Source organism: Phalangium opilio, unplaced genomic scaffold, assembly GCF_054372755.1.
Source record: "Phalangium opilio isolate 3A_F unplaced genomic scaffold, DU_Popi_V2 ptg000042l_1, whole genome shotgun sequence".
NCBI classification, from domain to species: Eukaryota; Metazoa; Arthropoda; class Arachnida; order Opiliones; family Phalangiidae; genus Phalangium; species Phalangium opilio.
The window spans coordinates 5,270,432-5,289,560 of record NW_028324166.1 but is presented as its reverse complement, the minus strand read 5'-3'; the positions used below and the strand labels follow the sequence as shown (position 1 = coordinate 5,289,560).

Below are 19,129 nucleotides of genomic sequence, written 5' to 3'. Positions count from 1 at the left end.
TTAATTATTACCTTGTGATGATATCATTGGCCTCCACAGCAAAGAGTATTAGAGGCTTATGGATGTACTTAACAAATCGACAACTTTAAAAAGTAAAACTGAGAAAGTTTGGTGGAATTAAGACATTTTTATTTTATTTACAATTAAAAAATAATCAACAAATACCGATACCGACACCACTACTATAGGAAGGCTATATTTATAAAGATTGTTATTTAATCGGTAAATTAATTAGTTTAAGGGAAAGATTTAGTTAATATTGTTAGTGAAAAATTAGTTTCTTAAGACAAGATTTAGATAATTTTAAACAAAATATTTTTTAAAATTGTCATTAATTTGCTTCTTTGGGTTGGGTATAATATACAGACTGAAATTATTTCGTAAACGTTGATTTTGAATGATTACGAAATATCATAAGCAGTCGGAGTGTAGCTGCTTTATTTTCCCCACCGTAAAGGTTGACCTATTGGCCTTCCACCACCAGCCCTGGACACGGCGCTGACGATATCACGTGCGCCCAAAACATCTTCGGAGCCCGCATCTTGGAGACCAGCTCCGCTAGTGTAAGGAGTACCCCCACGCCATCTCGTGAAGAGACCGAGCGCTTTCTTGCTCATGACGCGACGAATAGGGATGCGGCCTTTTCGGTAAATAAGCGGGTATCGTAGTCCTTCTTCGCGGAAAAATCGCTTGTTGACGTAAGGGGTGTCGTTGATGTCCTTGCTGTCATTTTCTTCGCTGTCATTTGAATAGTTTTCTTGAACGTGTCCGTCATATTCGTCGTCAACGGACATTGAATTTGGTCTAGATGGCATGCCATCGTTCTGTAAACAAATTGGGTTAATACGCTATTACATAAGTTTATAAGATATGCTCCATAAGTTTGACACTTCCTATACTTCATAATGCTAGAGACTTACTGAGAGCTAGTTCGAGAACGACAAACGGGAATTGTCTACACGCGGTTTTGTAGTCAGTCTTCCAATCTAGTCTGTGCTAAGCCTTTGACAGTGCCTCGCTTTAGGAGAATCTGTGACGTTTCTAAGTCACTTCATGACAAGCTCTCAGTAACCAGTGACAAACTTATGGGACCTATCTTATAATGAGAAAGACTCATATTAACTGTCTCTCTGTCTGTAAGCAACGCTCTGAGAGCTTTTACCTTACAAAATCCCAATTAGTAACACTAATAAGTTAAGCTATGTTCACACTTGCAAGGTAGTCGGTTGAGAACTAGTTTGTGTTGTTTTAGTATTTTGCAACTTACTTCGTAAGCTTGCACCAACATTGCTAGAACCGTCAAAATTAAGGTTGAGTAGGCGAGGAATTGTGGACATATACTGTTCCCAAAGCGACTCGATCTTCTCAGGGTGTACGAGAAAGACATTTTTGAAGTTAAAACCTAAAATGAAAATCAATAATAAATAATTTAAAACAATATTCTTGTCACAGAGTAACATCCAAAGCTTCATTATTGTATTCATAAAAACGGAGTTGCCCTTCCATTTCCCTAACAAAATGGTATCGCGTCCATGGGTGTGTTCAAGTGCTTCTGAAAGAAATTCTTTCCTTACGTGTTTTGTGTCTATGGGACCAAAGAGAGTATAAAGAGGGGGAGTAGAAGGCTTGGTTGGAGTGTTGATGTTCTGGCTTAAAGGTTTCCCCTAATCTTCCGGTGTGCGTGCGCATCTTTCTCTGCCCTCTTATTGGTTGAAATACTGTGAACATGATATTAGGAGGGAAATATAACAAATCATTAAAAAGGAAAGCTAAAATTCCCATAGGTCACAAAAACCGCACCACGAACGTTCCTACAAATGTGAATGTCTGTATTGTTCGTGCTGATTTTTAATGCATATGATGTAATGATTTTCAATACTTGCTTATGTAACTATTACAACTGAAGTAAGAAAACCCACTGTAAAAAGCAATTACGAAAGAAGAACCACGTTTTTTTCTTAGTATATCAATATAGAATGTCACTGCAGCTAAAAGTACGGCTGAGTAATACACAGCGAAAACACTCTATCATTATCTAAGTCTGATACAGTCTGACATTGAACGTTTCGTACGGGTAACGCTATCTTTCGACTGGAAAAAGTAAGGTGTCAAGTTTCAAAGAAAAAAACTATTGTGCTCCAAAACTAATCTGAGGATATGTTTGCGAAGGAGTGTTTTCCTCATTTATGAACTCTCGTTTGTCCGTTTCACTAGAGTGATTTAGACCTTTTACGTCACTAAATTGTCTGGAACTCTTTATTCGCGTTTACAATGACTAATGACTAATAGTGCAATGAGACGACTGTAACTTCCATAATTGCAAGTAGATGGAATTGCAACAGATGCGCATAAAAGGAGCAATGTACTTTGCGTTTTCACCTATACCCTTAAAGTAACAGGCGGCTAATCTTCTGGACACGAACTTTACCTTACGAAAGGCAGGAACCAATCGGACCCAATGGACTATGTCCAATTGGTTCTAGCTTTTACCAAGCCGAGCCACTTTAAGGGCCCTTGCTTTGAAGAATTTCCTATTACAGTCTGTCCCTGCTGATATCTGGTCTTCGCACCACATCGTGAATTAAGAGAAGAATAGATATAATATAAGGTGCAACTCAATTTCAGGAACCATGTTTGTTAAAAGCAGCAACATTAACCTATGTTAAACTCTGAAAGAATTAGGCCTATAAATTTCTGACGATCTCAAGTTCTTTTATTTTTTGCTATTTTTGGAAAGTAATCTTCAAAACTAATCGAATTATGAAAGATAGTATAAAGTTTCTTTTTTTGTGTGTTTTTAATTTTAAATGAAACTTGAACTATGATTTGATAGAATTCAGGAAATAAATGGAAAACACTAAAGTGATTGAAAATAATGTAATGCAATTGAAAAGTTCATGTACAGGTAAATTTATATGTGTTTAAACTTATATATAAGACTTCTAGGTATTGCACAAAGCATATATATATTATAATTAAAAGTCTCGGGTTTCCCACCTTTGCATGTGGTAATTCCTACCCTATGAACGTAACAAATGATGCAAGTCGAGATCTCGCGCAATCACAGGCAGTTTTAGCTAAGATGTTTAAAAAGTAGATGTTCTGGACCTAGGTTGACCTTTGCTTGAAAAGGTAATGACAATACGTCCACACATTTTAACCTCTTTGGATAAGATTAGTAATCTGATCTAATTAAGGCATTTCGGGTTTTTGGATTGAACCGGCTGCCACCTTAGCCAGAAAAAGGTAACGTGCGTCACAGTGATGTGATCACTAAGTGATTTTACATCAGGCTGGAAATAAGGCGGTGACCCTGGGCCAGTGCCCACTTTGAAAACTTGCTGGGCCAGTTTAAAATTAAAATTTTCGGGGTCTACTGGCCATGTGGCCACTTAATTAAATAAAATTTTCCAAGATTAACCATTTTAAATGGCCGATGTGCAAATTTTCAAACTAATGTGCTCGGGCTGTACTGGCCGCATATCCAGTTTAAAATATTATTATTTCTCAGCCTGGTTTCTGTCAAGCGAAACTCTTTTAGCCCTGAACTTAACCGAAATGAAAAACAATTTGGCCAAATGGGAACGGAATTTAATATGGTTGCGCTTAAGTCTCCTCAGGTGTGTGGTATATCTCCATTAGACCTATCTAGAAACGCGTGACAACCAAGTGCCTACATTGCCGGATACTTGTCAGCTAACATAGCCTTTTAATATAACTAACTTGGACGTATAGAGATTGATTGGAGCTTTGGCGTAGAACAGGGTTAACGTAGAATGGTTGATCCAACCGCCAAAAGGCAAGCTTATTTATTAGACTGGGAATAAATCATTCTATCACAGAATGTGGATTTCCAAAGTGGATAAGAAAACCTTTGGTTACCCCCATAAAAAACGTTATGCAACGGAACTACTAGGTCTAGTGAATTTATTCGGTGTGTCGTTGATCTACGCTATAATCAGTGTAGTTAGGAATACAGAGATTTTTTCAACTTGAAATCTTTAGAAGGCCATTTTCTGAACCTTTTTGCTTGCGTTAAGGAGGCGGAGGTGTCGAAACCGTCACCATGAAGTCTGGCATATTTTTTTTGAGCTTAGAAATCACGTGATATCGAATCAGCTAGCGACCTATGCGTACCGCAACTGAATTTTCCAAAAAGTCATATAAATTGGAAATAACGAATTAGATGCGAAGGAAGGAGGAGCTGGAGGTTTAACAAAGTTTCTAGCCCTTCCCCTTACCTTTAATCAGATGTTGTTATGGGGTCTATGGGCGTTTAAATATTCTAAGTTGAAGAAATTATAGTGAAACGGTTTACAAAATGCCAAATGGAATCTGTTCAAATGTACTTTTCTGGTAACCATTTATGAAGATCGACGCGGATTATAAAACTTATACGTTGCTTATGAAACACTACTAAGTGTTTAGCAATTTCGTCTGGCAGAATGTTTCACTCACACTGATATAATTTCGAGCTACCTTACTCGCTGAGCCAAATCTAGCCATTATTTATTTGATTGAGGTGAATAATTTCTATTACTATTATTCTGTATTAACCATGCTTAGGGGTATATCAGCATCCAATCTAAAGCGTCAAGGGTTCCACCATTATTAGCTCTGTGTCAGGCATATCCCGGAAGCTCTTACAGTTAACGTACTGAATAACTAAGAGCGTGTAAGAAAAAAAATCAATTTATTCAGAAGTTTATGTCGCCTATCAAGGGAAGTATAAGACTCGGATCAAATTAGAAACTTGTTCAATAGTTTCGACTACACTCAATCTAAGGTGATTTCGCTTCTCGAGCTAAGGTATAATTTTAGCAGATCCGTGCGGAACTATGAAAACTTTTAGCTTGTGATTTGAGTTAGCAAATGAATGTCTGTAGATTTGTAAAGCGCGCACACCGGATTACCATTATGGCGCTGCCTTTCCAATCTTAACTTGACTATACGCTCAGTGGGAGTTTTGAACAAGGGGTGATATCATATAGGATAAACACCCCTGCGTTCAAGACTGAGCGAGAGGTTAAGGCAGCAGAAGGCTCTAGAAGGTGAGAAAGACACCCAGAGAGCACAGCAGTGCCATACGACCTCGATAATGTACCCGTGGCCCCCGCGTACAGTAGTACTTAGGGGCGAGACGGGCGAGTCTTAATTCGCAACCACCAAGTATGAAATACAGTATGGGGATGTTACACATTCCAGTGACTGCAAACGAGGGACTTGATGGCTGTGCCCCCACACCACGACAAGGAAAAGACTCTGTCCAAGGGTCGTAACCACAAGGACGTGAGTTAGCAAATGAGAAAATATCCAAGAACAGCCTGATTTTCTAATAAACTTGAAATATTTGGTGGTATGGGTATGGTAGAGTGTAGGGAAATTTTGGCTGCCTTTTACGAATGCAGTTAGCAATTTATACCAACAGGGGGAGGGGTGACTATTGAAAGCTTCAGTCTTGTACTTCAGAGGATAGAAGTCGTTAACTTCTGATTTCACGTATCGCTTTACGCGGAATGGCGTTATATTTGTGGTCTCTAGTTGATTAATTCGCGAAATTAAGCAACTAAATATCAATTAATTTGATGTTAATGAAACATTATGAACGATCACCTTCAGTTATAACCTTATATTAACGGTAAAGTAGGCATCAACTAGTGGGTAAAAATTATTTGAAATGATTCACAGTCAGCGTCACGCATACAAAGACTCCACATGGAGTGGGACTTTACACCTATTTTTTAATTGTTCTTCGCGAGATATCAGCACCAATTCCCCGAAGTGCTAGTTTTCGAAATAAAACTAAGCTTCCTTGAAATACGCCTTTCTTCCACATGTCAAGTGCCTATAACGTTTTCAAATTATTTTTACCCATCTCCAGACGCTCTTTACAGACCCTTTAAATATCTATGTCAACCATGGATATGTATGAATATTAACGTATTATGGATTCCCATCTCTTCCCTTCCACAAGGAGCAGGAGGCAAAAATTATGACTTTCAACGTTCCCTCGAAACCTGAGTGTGACAGAAGTTAGTTTTTTTTTTCTCTGACCATGGGCAAAATTTAAAACTCGGCACTCCCTTGAAAATTAACTGTTTAAATACTGTGTGCGATACAAACAAGTTACAACATATTTATTGAAGTCGTCAAAGCATTTTTAAGTATGAATTCATTCTAGCATTAACATTTTCAACGTTAAATATTTACTACGCGTAGGATTCCTTTTCTCGTATAAGAATGATACAACTTTCAGGTTTCCTGGGATTACACAATCCATCAAGCCTGGGGGCTACTTTTATTTGAACTGAATAACTTCTATTTTTAAATTAAGATTTACAAAGGCTTTACTTAATGAAATTAAACGTAATCGAGCAACTGACTATTATTTCCTAAGAAACTTTAATTAAATTAAAAATTGAAGAAGTTACTTAAAAAGTAATGGATTTCCAAGAATCAATAAATTCAATTACAAGGAACTGGGAGTAGTGTGTTTTGGAAACCTCTACGACAAATTCTATTTTAAACTATCTCGTATCTTATATGGGTTTTGGATTTACCTTCTTTTATCAGTACGATGATATTTGAATTTTAAATATTTCTCATAAATTAAGAAAAATATTTTCTCATTTTGTTGGAATAAATTCAGCGTTAATTAGTAGTGAAATAATGCCCCGAAAGATTTGTTTCCAAAGTTCAGTAATAGCATAAGTTTATAAGATATGTTCCATAAGTTTTTCACTGGTTACAAACTGGAGCTTGTCATGAAGCGAATGGGGTAGGTCATAGATTATCGTAAAGCTACGTCTGCATGGTGAGGGACTGTTAATGGCTTAGTATAGACAAAGAAGTAATATCTAGTCTACTAGGGAGAAGGTGTAAATACGCCACATTTCTAGCTTTATCTCCAGTCCAAACGTAAGTCCGTAGTTAATCCCCGCCTCTAAACTACAACCAGCAACTCATTGGTTCTTGAAAGCTCGCGTCAGCGCGACGCGAATGACTGAAGTCACGTATTTTCAGACTGAGGAGAGGCGAAATAGCCCGGTCTCCTTTTACTCCCCCCTTGTACTTTGAAAGGAGGACTGGGACACCGATACTTAGGCATCTTATACCTTCTCCCTAGTAAACTAGATATCGCTTCTTGGTACAGACTAAATAGGAAGATGGAAGTCCTGCAAAACCATATGTAGTCGATTCTCGCTTGTTGTTCTTGAACTAGCTCGAGCTGTAAGTCTCTAGCATTACGAAGTATAGGTAATGTCATACTTATGGAAAGAACACCACTTATAAACTTATGATAATAGTTATGGAAAAATAAGATCACCAAATATTCTAACGCCCCCGAACATCTTAAAAATCTTAGGAGATTGGTCGCCTAAAAACGCTATCGAGAAAGCTTCGTAAACAGCATACGGAAGTTTTCATTAACCTCTTTTTCTGAATTGCCTTTTAAAAACTTTGGATATCACCCGGCCTTATGTAAATTAGAATTAGTTTTTACGAAAACAAAACGCCCCATTCATTTTCAGCATAATATTTGAAAGGAAAAATTAGAATATCTCATCTTTCATTCATAAAAGCTTGTAGTTAGAAAAATACTTTTCGGAAATTGTCAATTTAACCCTATAAGGATTTGCCTCTGTTAGCATTCTAACATCAACCAGCTTCCTAGTTCTTTTTTCCGGACAACGCCTTTTGCTTTTGCTCTTGCACCCCTTTTCTGATATTATAATATTAACTTCGAAGCCTCTCAACCTAATGAAGTGCAGTTCAATGAACAATAATTAGGCTAATGCGATTTCCGAAAATTGTTTATGTTATGAACATGTTTCTTGACGGGGGAGGAATTTGCATTGGTATTCAACGGTTATTGAACAAACTTTTCTAATTTCGGATACTTGTTAATATACTTTATAAAATGAACACTGTGATAAGCCTTGCAAAGTTATTCAGTCAGTGGAAGACAAAAATAATAGGAATTCAAGTATCAAAGTCAAATTCGAAAACTTTGAAGCAGGTGAACACGAATTGAACATTTCAGGTTCTTGTTTATGTTCTTTATAGAATGAACACTGTGATAAACTCTGCGAAGTTACTCAATCAGTGGTGAACATGAAATTATAGCTACTCAAGTAATGAAGCCAAATTCGAAATATTTGAAGCAAATGAACACGAATTGAACATTTCGGGTACTAGTTAATGTTAGTTATAGAAAAAAACTGTGATAAACCTTGCTAAGCTATCCAATCAGTGGTAAACATGAGATTAAAAAAATATTAAGTCAAGTACTGAAGCCAAATTCGAAAAATTAGAAAAGGGTGAACAAGACTTCAACATTGGCATATGACTAACTGTTTCAGTTTCGTCTATTTGTTAAAGTTCCTTAATTTCAGAATGAACATTGTGATAAACCTTGCGAAGTTTTTCAATGGTAAACAATAGAAAATACAAACTCGAGTACTGAAGTAAAGTACGAAAAATTATATGCAGTAGAACACAAATTGACCGAAATTTCGACATAAATTTCGTTCTAATTGTATGTTGGATTCCACAAACTCAAAAACCTCTTGACCTATGATACTCAAACTGAATTTTCAAAGAACCGCCTTCAAGTCCATTTCCTTAAAACTTTGTTTAAAATTCGCCTCCTTTGGCCTTTACTTCCTTAATTATGCGGTCGTGCTTGAACATTGCAATCTAATTGTTTGAGTAGGCTTCTTTTGATCGAGCATAAAGCACTGCGTGATCGAGTGGGCTATGCTCCATGAATTTCAAAAACTAGACGATAAAATTTGTGTCTTGGGATGCTGTCCACTCCCATTGGCCTACTGGAATAATGTATACCCCGAAGATATGATGCAAGATGCCACCCAAACACTGTTCTATAATTTAAAGCTGGCTTTCAGTGATACCAACTTCATTTCAAAACCATAAATGTCAACGCCATCCAAAAGCCAACTGAATCAAACCATAACCCAATCCAACCAGCCTCCGTATTAGCGTGTTTTATAAGTATGACAGTACATAAACTTCGTAATGCAAGAGGCTTACTAAGATAACTCTTAGTAAGTCTCTAGCGAGAACGACACGAGAATTGACTACACTCGGTTTTGCAGTCCATCTTCATATTTATTTAGTCTGTACTAAGCCTGCCTTTGACAGCGCCTCACCAGGCGTCGCTATACAAGAATCTATGACGTTTCACCTACGTCACTTCATGTCAGCTCTCAAGTGACCAGTAATAAACTTATGGAACATATCTTATAAATTTATGGTTTTAGATATAAAAATATTTCTACTCAGTCCCGACTCCGGTTCATTTAAGGGACAATATTCCCAAAGCCATCCAACTTCAAGGAAGTTCCCTTGGATTTCTAAGAAGTTGGTGTTCTCTCAAAGCCATTGCAGTACATTCACGCCCATAAAACTTATAATGAGTAGAACAATCGATAGGGACTTCATTAACTATTTCATCCTTCCTTTAAGAAAATTTGATCCCATTATAAAAGATATTACCCTATTGACAATCCAGAAGTTAGAAAAACAGATTCTGAAATTTGGGATTTCGCAATTCACCATGGAAAAGCCTTTCTCTCAGTGGAATTTTGTTGAATATTACGACAGATATTTAACTCAAAACAAGATCCATTGTCATCGATTTTCATGCATAATGGAATTCAACTGAAAGCTAAAAGCTTTGTTTTCAAATTGACTTAACTCGATTTAGTTCATTTGGATTGCCTTGCATTTTTAAATAGGTTTTAAATGGCAACACTAAATAATCTAATTTTATCTCATTTAAATTATTCACCGGAAACAGTTCATTTCGGAAATTTAATGACCGTTGAATATTTGTCTACCACTTGTTGAGCTATTGAAGATAAATAAGTAGGTGATATAATATAATCTCTGTTTGCGTAACTGCAACGAAGTTTGCAATGAGAAATGGTTCAAAATGTGCAATAAATAAATTACTTGATGAGATTGGGTTCGAATTTGCATTAAGAATTGTCGAAATCAAAGTTTAAATTGATCGCAACGTCATGGTCCACGATTTAGAGCTATATCGACTCTTGTAGTGGCCCTGACATGCTGGCTCATTTATTACACACCAATTTTAGCTTGACTAAGGCAGGAACCAATCACAACTCGAAATCGTAAACGAGGGCCGAGCTAAAACTAAAGCCTTTGCCAAGATTAGCAGGCCAGTCAACTCTCCCCATCGACTATGGGAGCATCTAGTGGCATTTGTTTAAACTAAACCCCAACCGAGATAAAATCCCGCTGTTCTGATTTGTCTCAAATACAATTGGTATCAGAGCAATATTTTTTGCTATAGACACTTTCGCACCAAAATGTGTGAACAGCCATTACTAGAAATGGGTATCGAGAGGGTAATCACTATCATAGTCTCTGTACATCGATTACTGATTACGAATAATTAATTTGAAAGATTACGCGTTATACATTTAGTTCAGTCAAACGGTACAGCCGTGTATACTGATTACGCATTGTGGTTGGCCCCTCAATGGGGATTAACGTTGCAAATGTCTTTTTTTTTACAAAAGTTTGGTTGACGGGGGCACTATTAACTTATAATTATCCACTTCTACATTTCTTGCCAGATTTAATTAATTTCGCTAATTAAGTCTTAGGGCCTGCCTCTTAATAACAAAGCCGCACTCATATTTTTTCACCCTTAGAAAAACTTATAGAAACCATAACGGAAGTAGCGTTGAGAGATTTATAAAAAGGAATTATTTTCCAAAATTTTTATTAGTTTTAGAATCAGAAAATTTAATGATAGAAGTAAAGGTATAGTTATGACAAAGCTTTCAAGATTTTCTAATCCATGGCTGTCTTGGAAAATAGCTCCCAGATATCAAGGAGAATGTATAAGAGAGGAGACGTAGTCCCCAGTTCCTAAAACGGTTACCATGGTTAATGCTACTCCCTCACGGCAAGGGAGGTTACATTCTCGAGTCGCGTATGCGTTTTAGCCTCCTTGCTCTAGCCTCACGAGCTTGTTTATAATATAATATCTCTCTTTTCGAACAACGATCTCGTGACTCGCACCTTTAGCAACGACTTGCGCGTCGAAGTTGCGCGCCACCGCCTCGTTTTTCTATCTCTCCCTCTTTCTAAAACGAGTCTCCCCTCTTATACATCCTCCTTGCAAATATGTCACTAAAATTCTTAAACGCCGTAACGGTCTTCCATTGTTTGATGATATTTTTTCCTCTCCGAGTGATGATGAGGTCACGGAGAGATATTACACTGGACGTGTCTGTATGTCTGTAATCGCGTTCGCAGTTGGCAAATCGGAGCAAACGTGTTCGCAGAAAGCAATATGTGGTTTCTACTCCATTATCATCGTTAGGATTAAGATTTACGCGGCGATCTGCTAGGGTTACGAGAAACGTCTAGCCTCCAGGTGGCAGGGTTTCCACCAAATGTTCACGCAATGGCGGCTTTTCTTATAGTTGTGAATCAATCGCCAAATATACTCTAATTTTCCAAAAATTGTTAAAGAGGCATACGCTTAAATTCAAACGTAAACAATAGCCATATTTAAAACGATATAACTATAATTAAGGTAAATTAATGACTATTAAAATATTAATATCAATTATATTTATTTAATTATCTAAGAAAAGCCTCCTAATTGCGTCTCGACTCGGAGAGGTTTATTTTGGTTTCCCAACTTGTTTTACTATCTGTTGCCTGCGACTTTGTTGTAGGCCTAGTATTTTTGAATTAATTATCGCAAATCCTAAATCGCGAAAGCAAACAAAATAAAAAGGCAGAAGCGGTGAATGAAAATAACGAAGCGTTGAATTTATAACACGGAAACGTACAGAATAAATAAAGAGAAATATAAATTAATAATTTACCTAATCGTAAAGCAAACAATAAAATCGGAATAGTAAAAGATAGCAATACGAATAAAATGGCAGTCAAAGAAACACTAATATTGTCATTTCTCCCTGCTATTTTCTTCCACGTTTCGAAATTGTGGTGTAAAATTTATTTAAATAGTTATTAAAATAAAGCCAATTGAAGTTCGACACAAAATAAAAGTGTCTGTCTGGGAAATTGCACACTTCCTCTGCAGGTCCAAAACCAGTTTATTAATTGCTTGGACTAGTTTTTTTTATTCAAGACGTGGGGGTTACTGGTCCTCGGGACCAGTTTATTAATTGCAAATCTATAGGAGAACAAAGGCTGGGACCAGTCCGGAGGCCAGTTTATTACTTCAGACACTAGGGGGTCACTGGTCCAAAGGACAAGTTTAAAAAATATCCTTATTTCCCAGACGGAAAAGTGTAACCTTTCAAAACGGAGAGAATAGCAGACAATAATCAGTTAAAAAATACTGGGGAAAAGTGTCTGGCAGCATTGCACCTCCGAAAACGGTAGTAACTAGGTTTCAGGGTTGGGAAAAAGGATTTTTTTAAACTGTACATTGGGCTAGCGACCCCCTGGCCTGGAATAAATAAACTGGTCCATGACCATTGACCAGGGCAGTGGGTACGTCGTCTGCTAAGCTTAAGAAGTGGATAATTAAGAAAAAAACTCTGGTACCTAATTAAACTTAAAAACGCCAAGTTTCAAAAATTCAAGAATCCAGAAATTTTTTGAAAAATTCTTCTTTTCTTTGTGGTCCTGTGGACCATTGACCCCTCCTCCGATATTATTTTTAAGCGGGACCAGGCAATTATTAAACTCGTCATTTGTTCTGTGCCACCACCCTATTACCCACGCTGCTAGGTTGCTGTGCAACGTCGTTACTGCAATAACTACCAGAGCTATAACTTATCTAGCAGTAGATCTATATTCAGCGTTGTGCTTAGCATGATATGTTACAAACTCGTGAGTAGTTATGCTACTCATACTAATAATTTTTCGTCCTTAATTTGCAAACAGAATGAACTTTCCCCTTTCACGCTCTCCCTTGGGTTTATGATACGAGAAGGTTAAAATTTGTGACAACAAACATTTACAACGAAGCTATAGTTACTTTATAACCGTAGTTCGCGAGTCACTTGTGCCTGAGCATAAAAACCGAGGGATTTCCATAAAACAAACGTCGCTAAATGCCAAACTTTTAGAGGGAGAAGTAAAGGTCGTAAAAGTTACGAGCGAAGTAAATTGGGCGCCCTAGTCCGTTAAGAGAGACATTTTACTCTCTAAGTATATTTAGTACACCTGTTGATCGATGGCATAGTTCCCTCGGTTATGTTTAGAATAGAAAAAAAAAACCCGATAATGAAAGGATGATAAAACCTTACTGCACCCAAATTGAATAACTTTTATAAAATGAGCTGTAGCAAAGGACAGTGTTATTTCTCCATTTAAAATGACTTTCTGCTAATATTTTTCATCAGGAGCAGATGACAAAGGAGTCTCGGACGCTAGCTTCCACAATGTAGAGGGCAATGGGACCCGCGTACGTCACAGCTGTAGTGGTATCGTTTAACATAGAGGCGCTATCAGACAGAATAGCAGACGATGCTTTTGGTTGATTATATCTGGCACCAAAGGCTGCTGGGAATTTTTTTTTGTAATAATGGACTAACGGTATCTATCTACTGCATCTACTGAGGTTCGTCTTATCCGTTCGCGACATAAATATACACAATATTCTTCACTTTATTCACACAGCTGTAACCGTTGGTGTTAAGTTAAAAGATAAGACTACATTTTGTGACTTTAAACCTACTAAATAGTTAAAGTACGTCCAAACTATAGCGTAGAAACACGTCAAAAGCCAGGTAAGCCAAGGCTTAATTAAAAATTTGTGTCCACTGGAGTGATTGGATTCGGGTTTTCAAAAGATAAAAGCAAGGTGCCGAAACCCAATGCTATATATGTGTTTTAGGGCCAAATTTTTCTAAATTTCTTCTTGAATTAATTGATCGCTACAAGAGGTTGGAGAACGAAATCACTGACTATCTCTTACTTTTTGGGTTTTAAAAGATCGTGAGTGATTTCTTTTCCCAACTTCTTGTAGCTATCAATTAATTCAAGAAGAAATTTAGAACAATTTGGCACTGAAACACATTTTAGTTTTTTAATAGTGCACATACGTTACTCGCTGGGCTGTTCATTATAAATTTTAGTCCCAAAAAAGACTTAAACGCCGTTCTAATACTCGTTAAGCCTAGGCCAATTATAAGCAGACGATACGTATCTTTAAAGAGAGGCTCCAGACGCGATTTCCCAGATCTCCTTTCGAGACTTTGCAGCCACGATATTGGTTGGAAAATATAGCTAAATTTTCAACTAGAGGTGGTTAATAACCGTGACGTATGCGGTTCCCATTGCCCTCTACATTATGGAAGCTAGCTTCCGAGACTCCTTTGTCATCTGCTCCTGTTTTTATAAATTGAAGTACTATGCTAAGGTTAACTGACTGATCAAAAGAGTCCATTGCCGTTGTTCCCTACTCTCCGTATTTTGTCCAGTATTTATGGTCAAGGTTGGGCAAAACTTAGTAGTCTTTTATAGGTTATATTTTAGCTTTCCACAATAAGTAATTAGGAGTTAATATCTTATTTATTGCTCAGTGTATTTTAGAGTAGAGCATATGATCTTTTACACATTTTATTTTGGGATATTGTGGTCAGTTGACTATGCTTAGAAACATACTTAAATTTCAAATAATTTTTCAAAGGCCTTCGTGGTTTGTTGAAAAGTATTTCTAGGCGAACATCTACAGTTCATAAGTTTCACTCAAAACGTTGTAGGTAACCAATCATTATCCAGTGAATCAGTTGGTATCACATATATCAGGGTTACAAAAACCCGGTTTTATTGTGTTTTTGGGGTTTTTTCATCTTTAGTAGTTGCATGCATGGCAGAAATTGTCATTCAAAAGTAACTGCTCAATGTTTCATAAAAAATAATAAATATTACTAAATAGTACTTTTGCAGTTGAAACAACAAATCTTGAACTATCTCTAAAAAGAAATTATTCTAGCATTCAAAACTGAAGATGTTAGTGATGGGTTTTATTAAAGTGTGCTTCTTACGGTGGGTAAAGCCCAATATAACCCGTGGGCTTTTTGGACTGGGTTTTTTTAATTTGAACCCTGATAAATATATATATAAATATAAATGTTATAAGATAAAATAAATTTGCGAATAGAAAAACAATATGGTATAACCATAAAGAAAATACTGTTCCAAAATACACTTTTTATGCAGCGACCAAAACTTAAAACTGAAATCCAATAAATTTTTTTAACCTTTGAAATATTATATTTAAGGGAGTGTGAAGGGAAGTAATTTATATCGATTATTCTTCTAACTATAAGATATATGTTTATGGTGAAACAAACAGAAAATATCACTGAATGGATTTAAAAATCGAAATAGATAGAAAATATCAACGATAACCTTGTTCCGTTAAAAAATACGAAAATTACTTGTCTTATATTAAACAAAATAAGAAAATGAATTTTTTATCACAAAACTTTCAAATAAATTCACAGTTTATAGAGCATGCCACTAAAATTTTGCAAGCAGGATTACAATGCTTTTCTCGAGTCTTCGGAGTTGCAAGTTTTAAGGTATCGAAGAAATCTAAATTTATGTAATTTTTAACATAATCCTGAATTTGTAATTAATAAAGCAATCGATAAAACCCTTAATTTTTGTATTTAACCTGAATTCAATAAAAATTTTAACGTACCTCTTTTCCAAATGAAACGTGAAGCTCACAATAACAGATTGAATTTCTTCCGAAGTTGAAATCTCAAAACTTCGTTTGTAAAAGTTGTTCAAAAATTCGAAAACAATAATCAGTCCAGTAATTGTGGCAATATGTAGCTATGAAACTTAGTACAAATTAAACTAATAGAAAATATCGAGTACAACAAAGTGCACAGTTGCAAAAAATTGGAGACGAGCGCGCTCTAATTCTTTCACGAGCGGAACTGTTGCTTAGACTTGTTGCAAAGGCGATTGTTCCGACTATTTAAGTCTTTTGTCCACCCCCGTAAAGTCGGCATCCCCCTTTACACCCCGATGTCAAGCGGCAAAGAAAGCCACACTGATTCTCTCTCTACCTCAGTCTCTCTCGATAATCAGTCTCCTCTTCTTTTCCAAGCTCTCCTTTTGATCCCGCGGTGACGTTATTGTACTTCGATAGAGATCTCTATTCCGACGTCAACTTTTCAGCTTCATCCCTTACGACTAAGCAGAATTTCAGTAAAAACTAATAAAATTCGGGGCATCGCCAGTTTAATATTTTGCGTAAATGTCGGAAGTGAAGGAGTAATGAAAATGTTGCTACAAAACTTAAGAAATATCCTTATTCTTTATGCGAATTGGGCCAAACTACATGGTTCATATCAGTAACACAAGGGATGGTTTTAGTACTGATTTTGTTGAATTCCTCAAGGTTGGATCCGCAAACCCCTAGCCATTAAGCCTGTTAAAGGGTCTGTAAAGTGGACATCGGCTTGCCAGTAAACATTATTTGAAGTTGGCACTGCAAATTCGGTTAAAAACAAGGAGTAGGTGTTCAGTCCCATTCCATGTGGAGTCTTTGATATTGACGTCACGTGGTGCCTGTGACTTATTTCGAAAATTTTTTAGCCACCCTTGGATGCCTTCAAAAACAGTCCCTTCGCAAACCCGTAACATTTTAGCTTCATGAATAGAAACAATTAAACATAGTTTTATTGTCAAAAAAGCTTCATGCCGATTTAGAACTGATCTTAAAGACTATTTAGCGTTCAGTTTTAACATTGACAGGGAATTTTTCCAGTTCCTAAAACACCCGGGCTAGTAGTTAATATTTTCTGATGTGAATTAATAATCACTGTACGTCCTACTTGTTTAGTGTATTACGGTAGTAGCCTCGGGGGCTGGTAGCTTCACCCTACAAAATGGGCGTGTCATATCCTATATAATAATAACAAATTCAGTTGGGTAGGCGTACCTTACGCGGGAAGAGGACCCGAAAATTCCTGTTAAATTCTAGAACAGCCGCGGTGCCTTGATGCACTTTTTTTACCGCGAATTAGTTGTAAGGGAAATTCGAATGAAATAAAAAAAGAACCAAACCTTTTTGTCAAATTAGAACATTCGCGAAGTGCCGTTAATCTACGACGCCTCTCTTTCTGAAGCGAGTTATCTTTCCTAGGAAATATTGTAATAACCATTCCCCTTTGTAATGCATGGCCCTGATTTCTTTGTCAAAGATTTTGTTTAAAAGCTTTTATCTTTCTAGATTATAGAAGATGGACGTCAAACTCGCCTTGCTTGTATCGAAACGATAATTATCTTGAATAATTATTTAGGACACTTGGAAACATATGTGGGAGCAATTTTTGGAAGTGGTCGATTTTTTTTACACTAATGTATCGGCTAATATAGCAATTTCTGAGAATCCTTTTGAGAAACAAACCATTTTTCACGATGGTACAGAAACGTGTCTTACTCTGAGTATAATAGGCAGTCGCTTAGTTTAATGACCCTCCGAACGGTACACGGCATTCTATCTGAAAGACTTGCCTTGACCTCTCGTATAAAGCTACTAAGATTGACGTCTTCACGTGATGTCACACCATCCTATCACTTACCTCGGTTTGAAATAGTTAATTTTTGTATAATTCAATTTACACTAACAATATTAACACCATATAATGTTCCTCGTCCTATTTCTTTGAGCTATTTCCTCCTCATGATCTTACAATATAGTTTCTCTTCGTGATCCTTATAATGCAGCTAGTTTCTCCTCGTTGATCCTTATAATGCAGCTAGTTTCTCCTCGTTGATCCTTATAATGCAGCTAGTTTCTCCTCGTTGATCCTTATAATGCAGCTAGTTTCTCCTCGTTGATCCTTATAATGCAGCTAGTTTCTCCTCGTCGATCCTTATAATGCAGCTAGTTTCTCCTCGTTGATCCTTATAATGCAGCTAGTTTCTCCTCGTTGATCCTTATAATGCAGCTAGTTTCTCCTCGTTGATCCTTATAATGCAGCTAGTTTCTCCTCGTTGATCCTTATAATGCAGCTAGTTTCTCCTCGTTGATCCTTATAATGCAGCTAGTTTCTCCTCGTGATCCTTAAAACGCTGCTAGTTCCTCCTCGTGATCCTTATAACGCTGCTAGTTCCTCCTCGTGATCCTTATAACGCTGCTAGTTCCTCCTCGTGATCCTTATAACGCTGCTAGTTCCTCCTCGTGATCCTTATAACGCTGCTAGTTCCTCCTCGTGATCCTTATAACGCTGCTAGTTCCTCCTCGTGATCCTTATAACGCTGCTAGTTCCTCCTCGTGATCCTTATAACGCTGCTAGTTCCTCCTCGTGATCCTTATAACGCTGCTAGTTCCTCCTCGTGATCCTTATAACGCTGCTAGTTCCTCCTCGTGATCCATATAACGCAGCTAGTTTTTACTCATAACACAGATATTTCCTCATTTTCCTTAGAGTATTGTTAGTTTCTCCTCGTAATATAGCAAGTTCCTCTTACTCTTTCTTATAGTATTGTTAGTTCCTCTAGTTTCTCGATTAACAATTGTGTTCGCAATTTTCCGAGGAAGCTTCGAACCAGTTTCCTCTATGAAATTGTGAACTAGGCTATAATTTATGGTATACAAGTATTGTGAATAATGATGAAGACAAAACCAAAACAATTTGGCAATTAAACGTTTTTTTTTGAAGGGGCTATCTGAGCGTTCGCAATCGATATGTGGATTCCGTTGCCCTGGCTATTCCCAACAAATATTCGTTAAGTGAAAATCGAAAATTCTTATTTTAGAAAACCAGCCTTCACTCTGAGTGTTGGAAAATAATGAAAACTCCACTGAGAGTGGCAGATTTCGGATATGTTGAAGTTTGTGTGGTTCAATCTTAAATGCTTGAAAGAGAATTCATCTAGGTGGATCTTTATTATCCCCAATCTGAAGTGCAGCATTCTAGCCTCAATTTATAGTTACCTGTAAATAAGCCACAGGCTTAGTGTGGATTTTTCTTTGTAGATAGAGCTTTGTTTATTAAACAATTGTCTCATTTGTGAACATTAGGCGTGAACCCTTGACTTTAACTTCTTTTATCATTGGCCTTTCATAACTTGGTTGTTTATAGACCGTTTTGTAGATGGATATGTGGTT

At 36.9% G+C, this 19,129-nt stretch overlaps 1 protein-coding gene across 1 annotated transcript; it reads right to left on the bottom strand.

The window, feature by feature from the left end:
* Positions 1–109: 109 nt before the first annotated feature.
* On the bottom strand, positions 110–16,090 carry LOC149678618 (uncharacterized). The gene is made up of 3 exons (XM_089837188.1): positions 15,701–16,090; positions 1,268–1,402; positions 110–824 (listed from the first exon to the last, which is right to left on the bottom strand). Exons 2-3 carry the CDS (start codon positions 1,385–1,387, stop codon positions 438–440), a joined length of 507 nt encoding a protein of 168 aa, XP_089693314.1. The 5' UTR covers positions 1,388–1,402; positions 15,701–16,090; the 3' UTR covers positions 110–437.
* Between the last annotated feature and the right edge of the window lie 3,039 nt (positions 16,091–19,129).

Excerpts from the sequence above, each read along its gene's own strand:
- LOC149678618 (XM_089837188.1), bottom strand. The coding sequence starts at position 1,387 with ATGTCTTTCTCGTACACCCTGAGAAGATCGAGTCGCTTTGGGAACAGT. Across the intron at positions 825-1,267 it reads TGTTGGTGCAAGCTTACGAA|AACGATGGCATGCCATCTAG; the intron begins GTAAGTTGCAAA and ends ATTTGTTTACAG.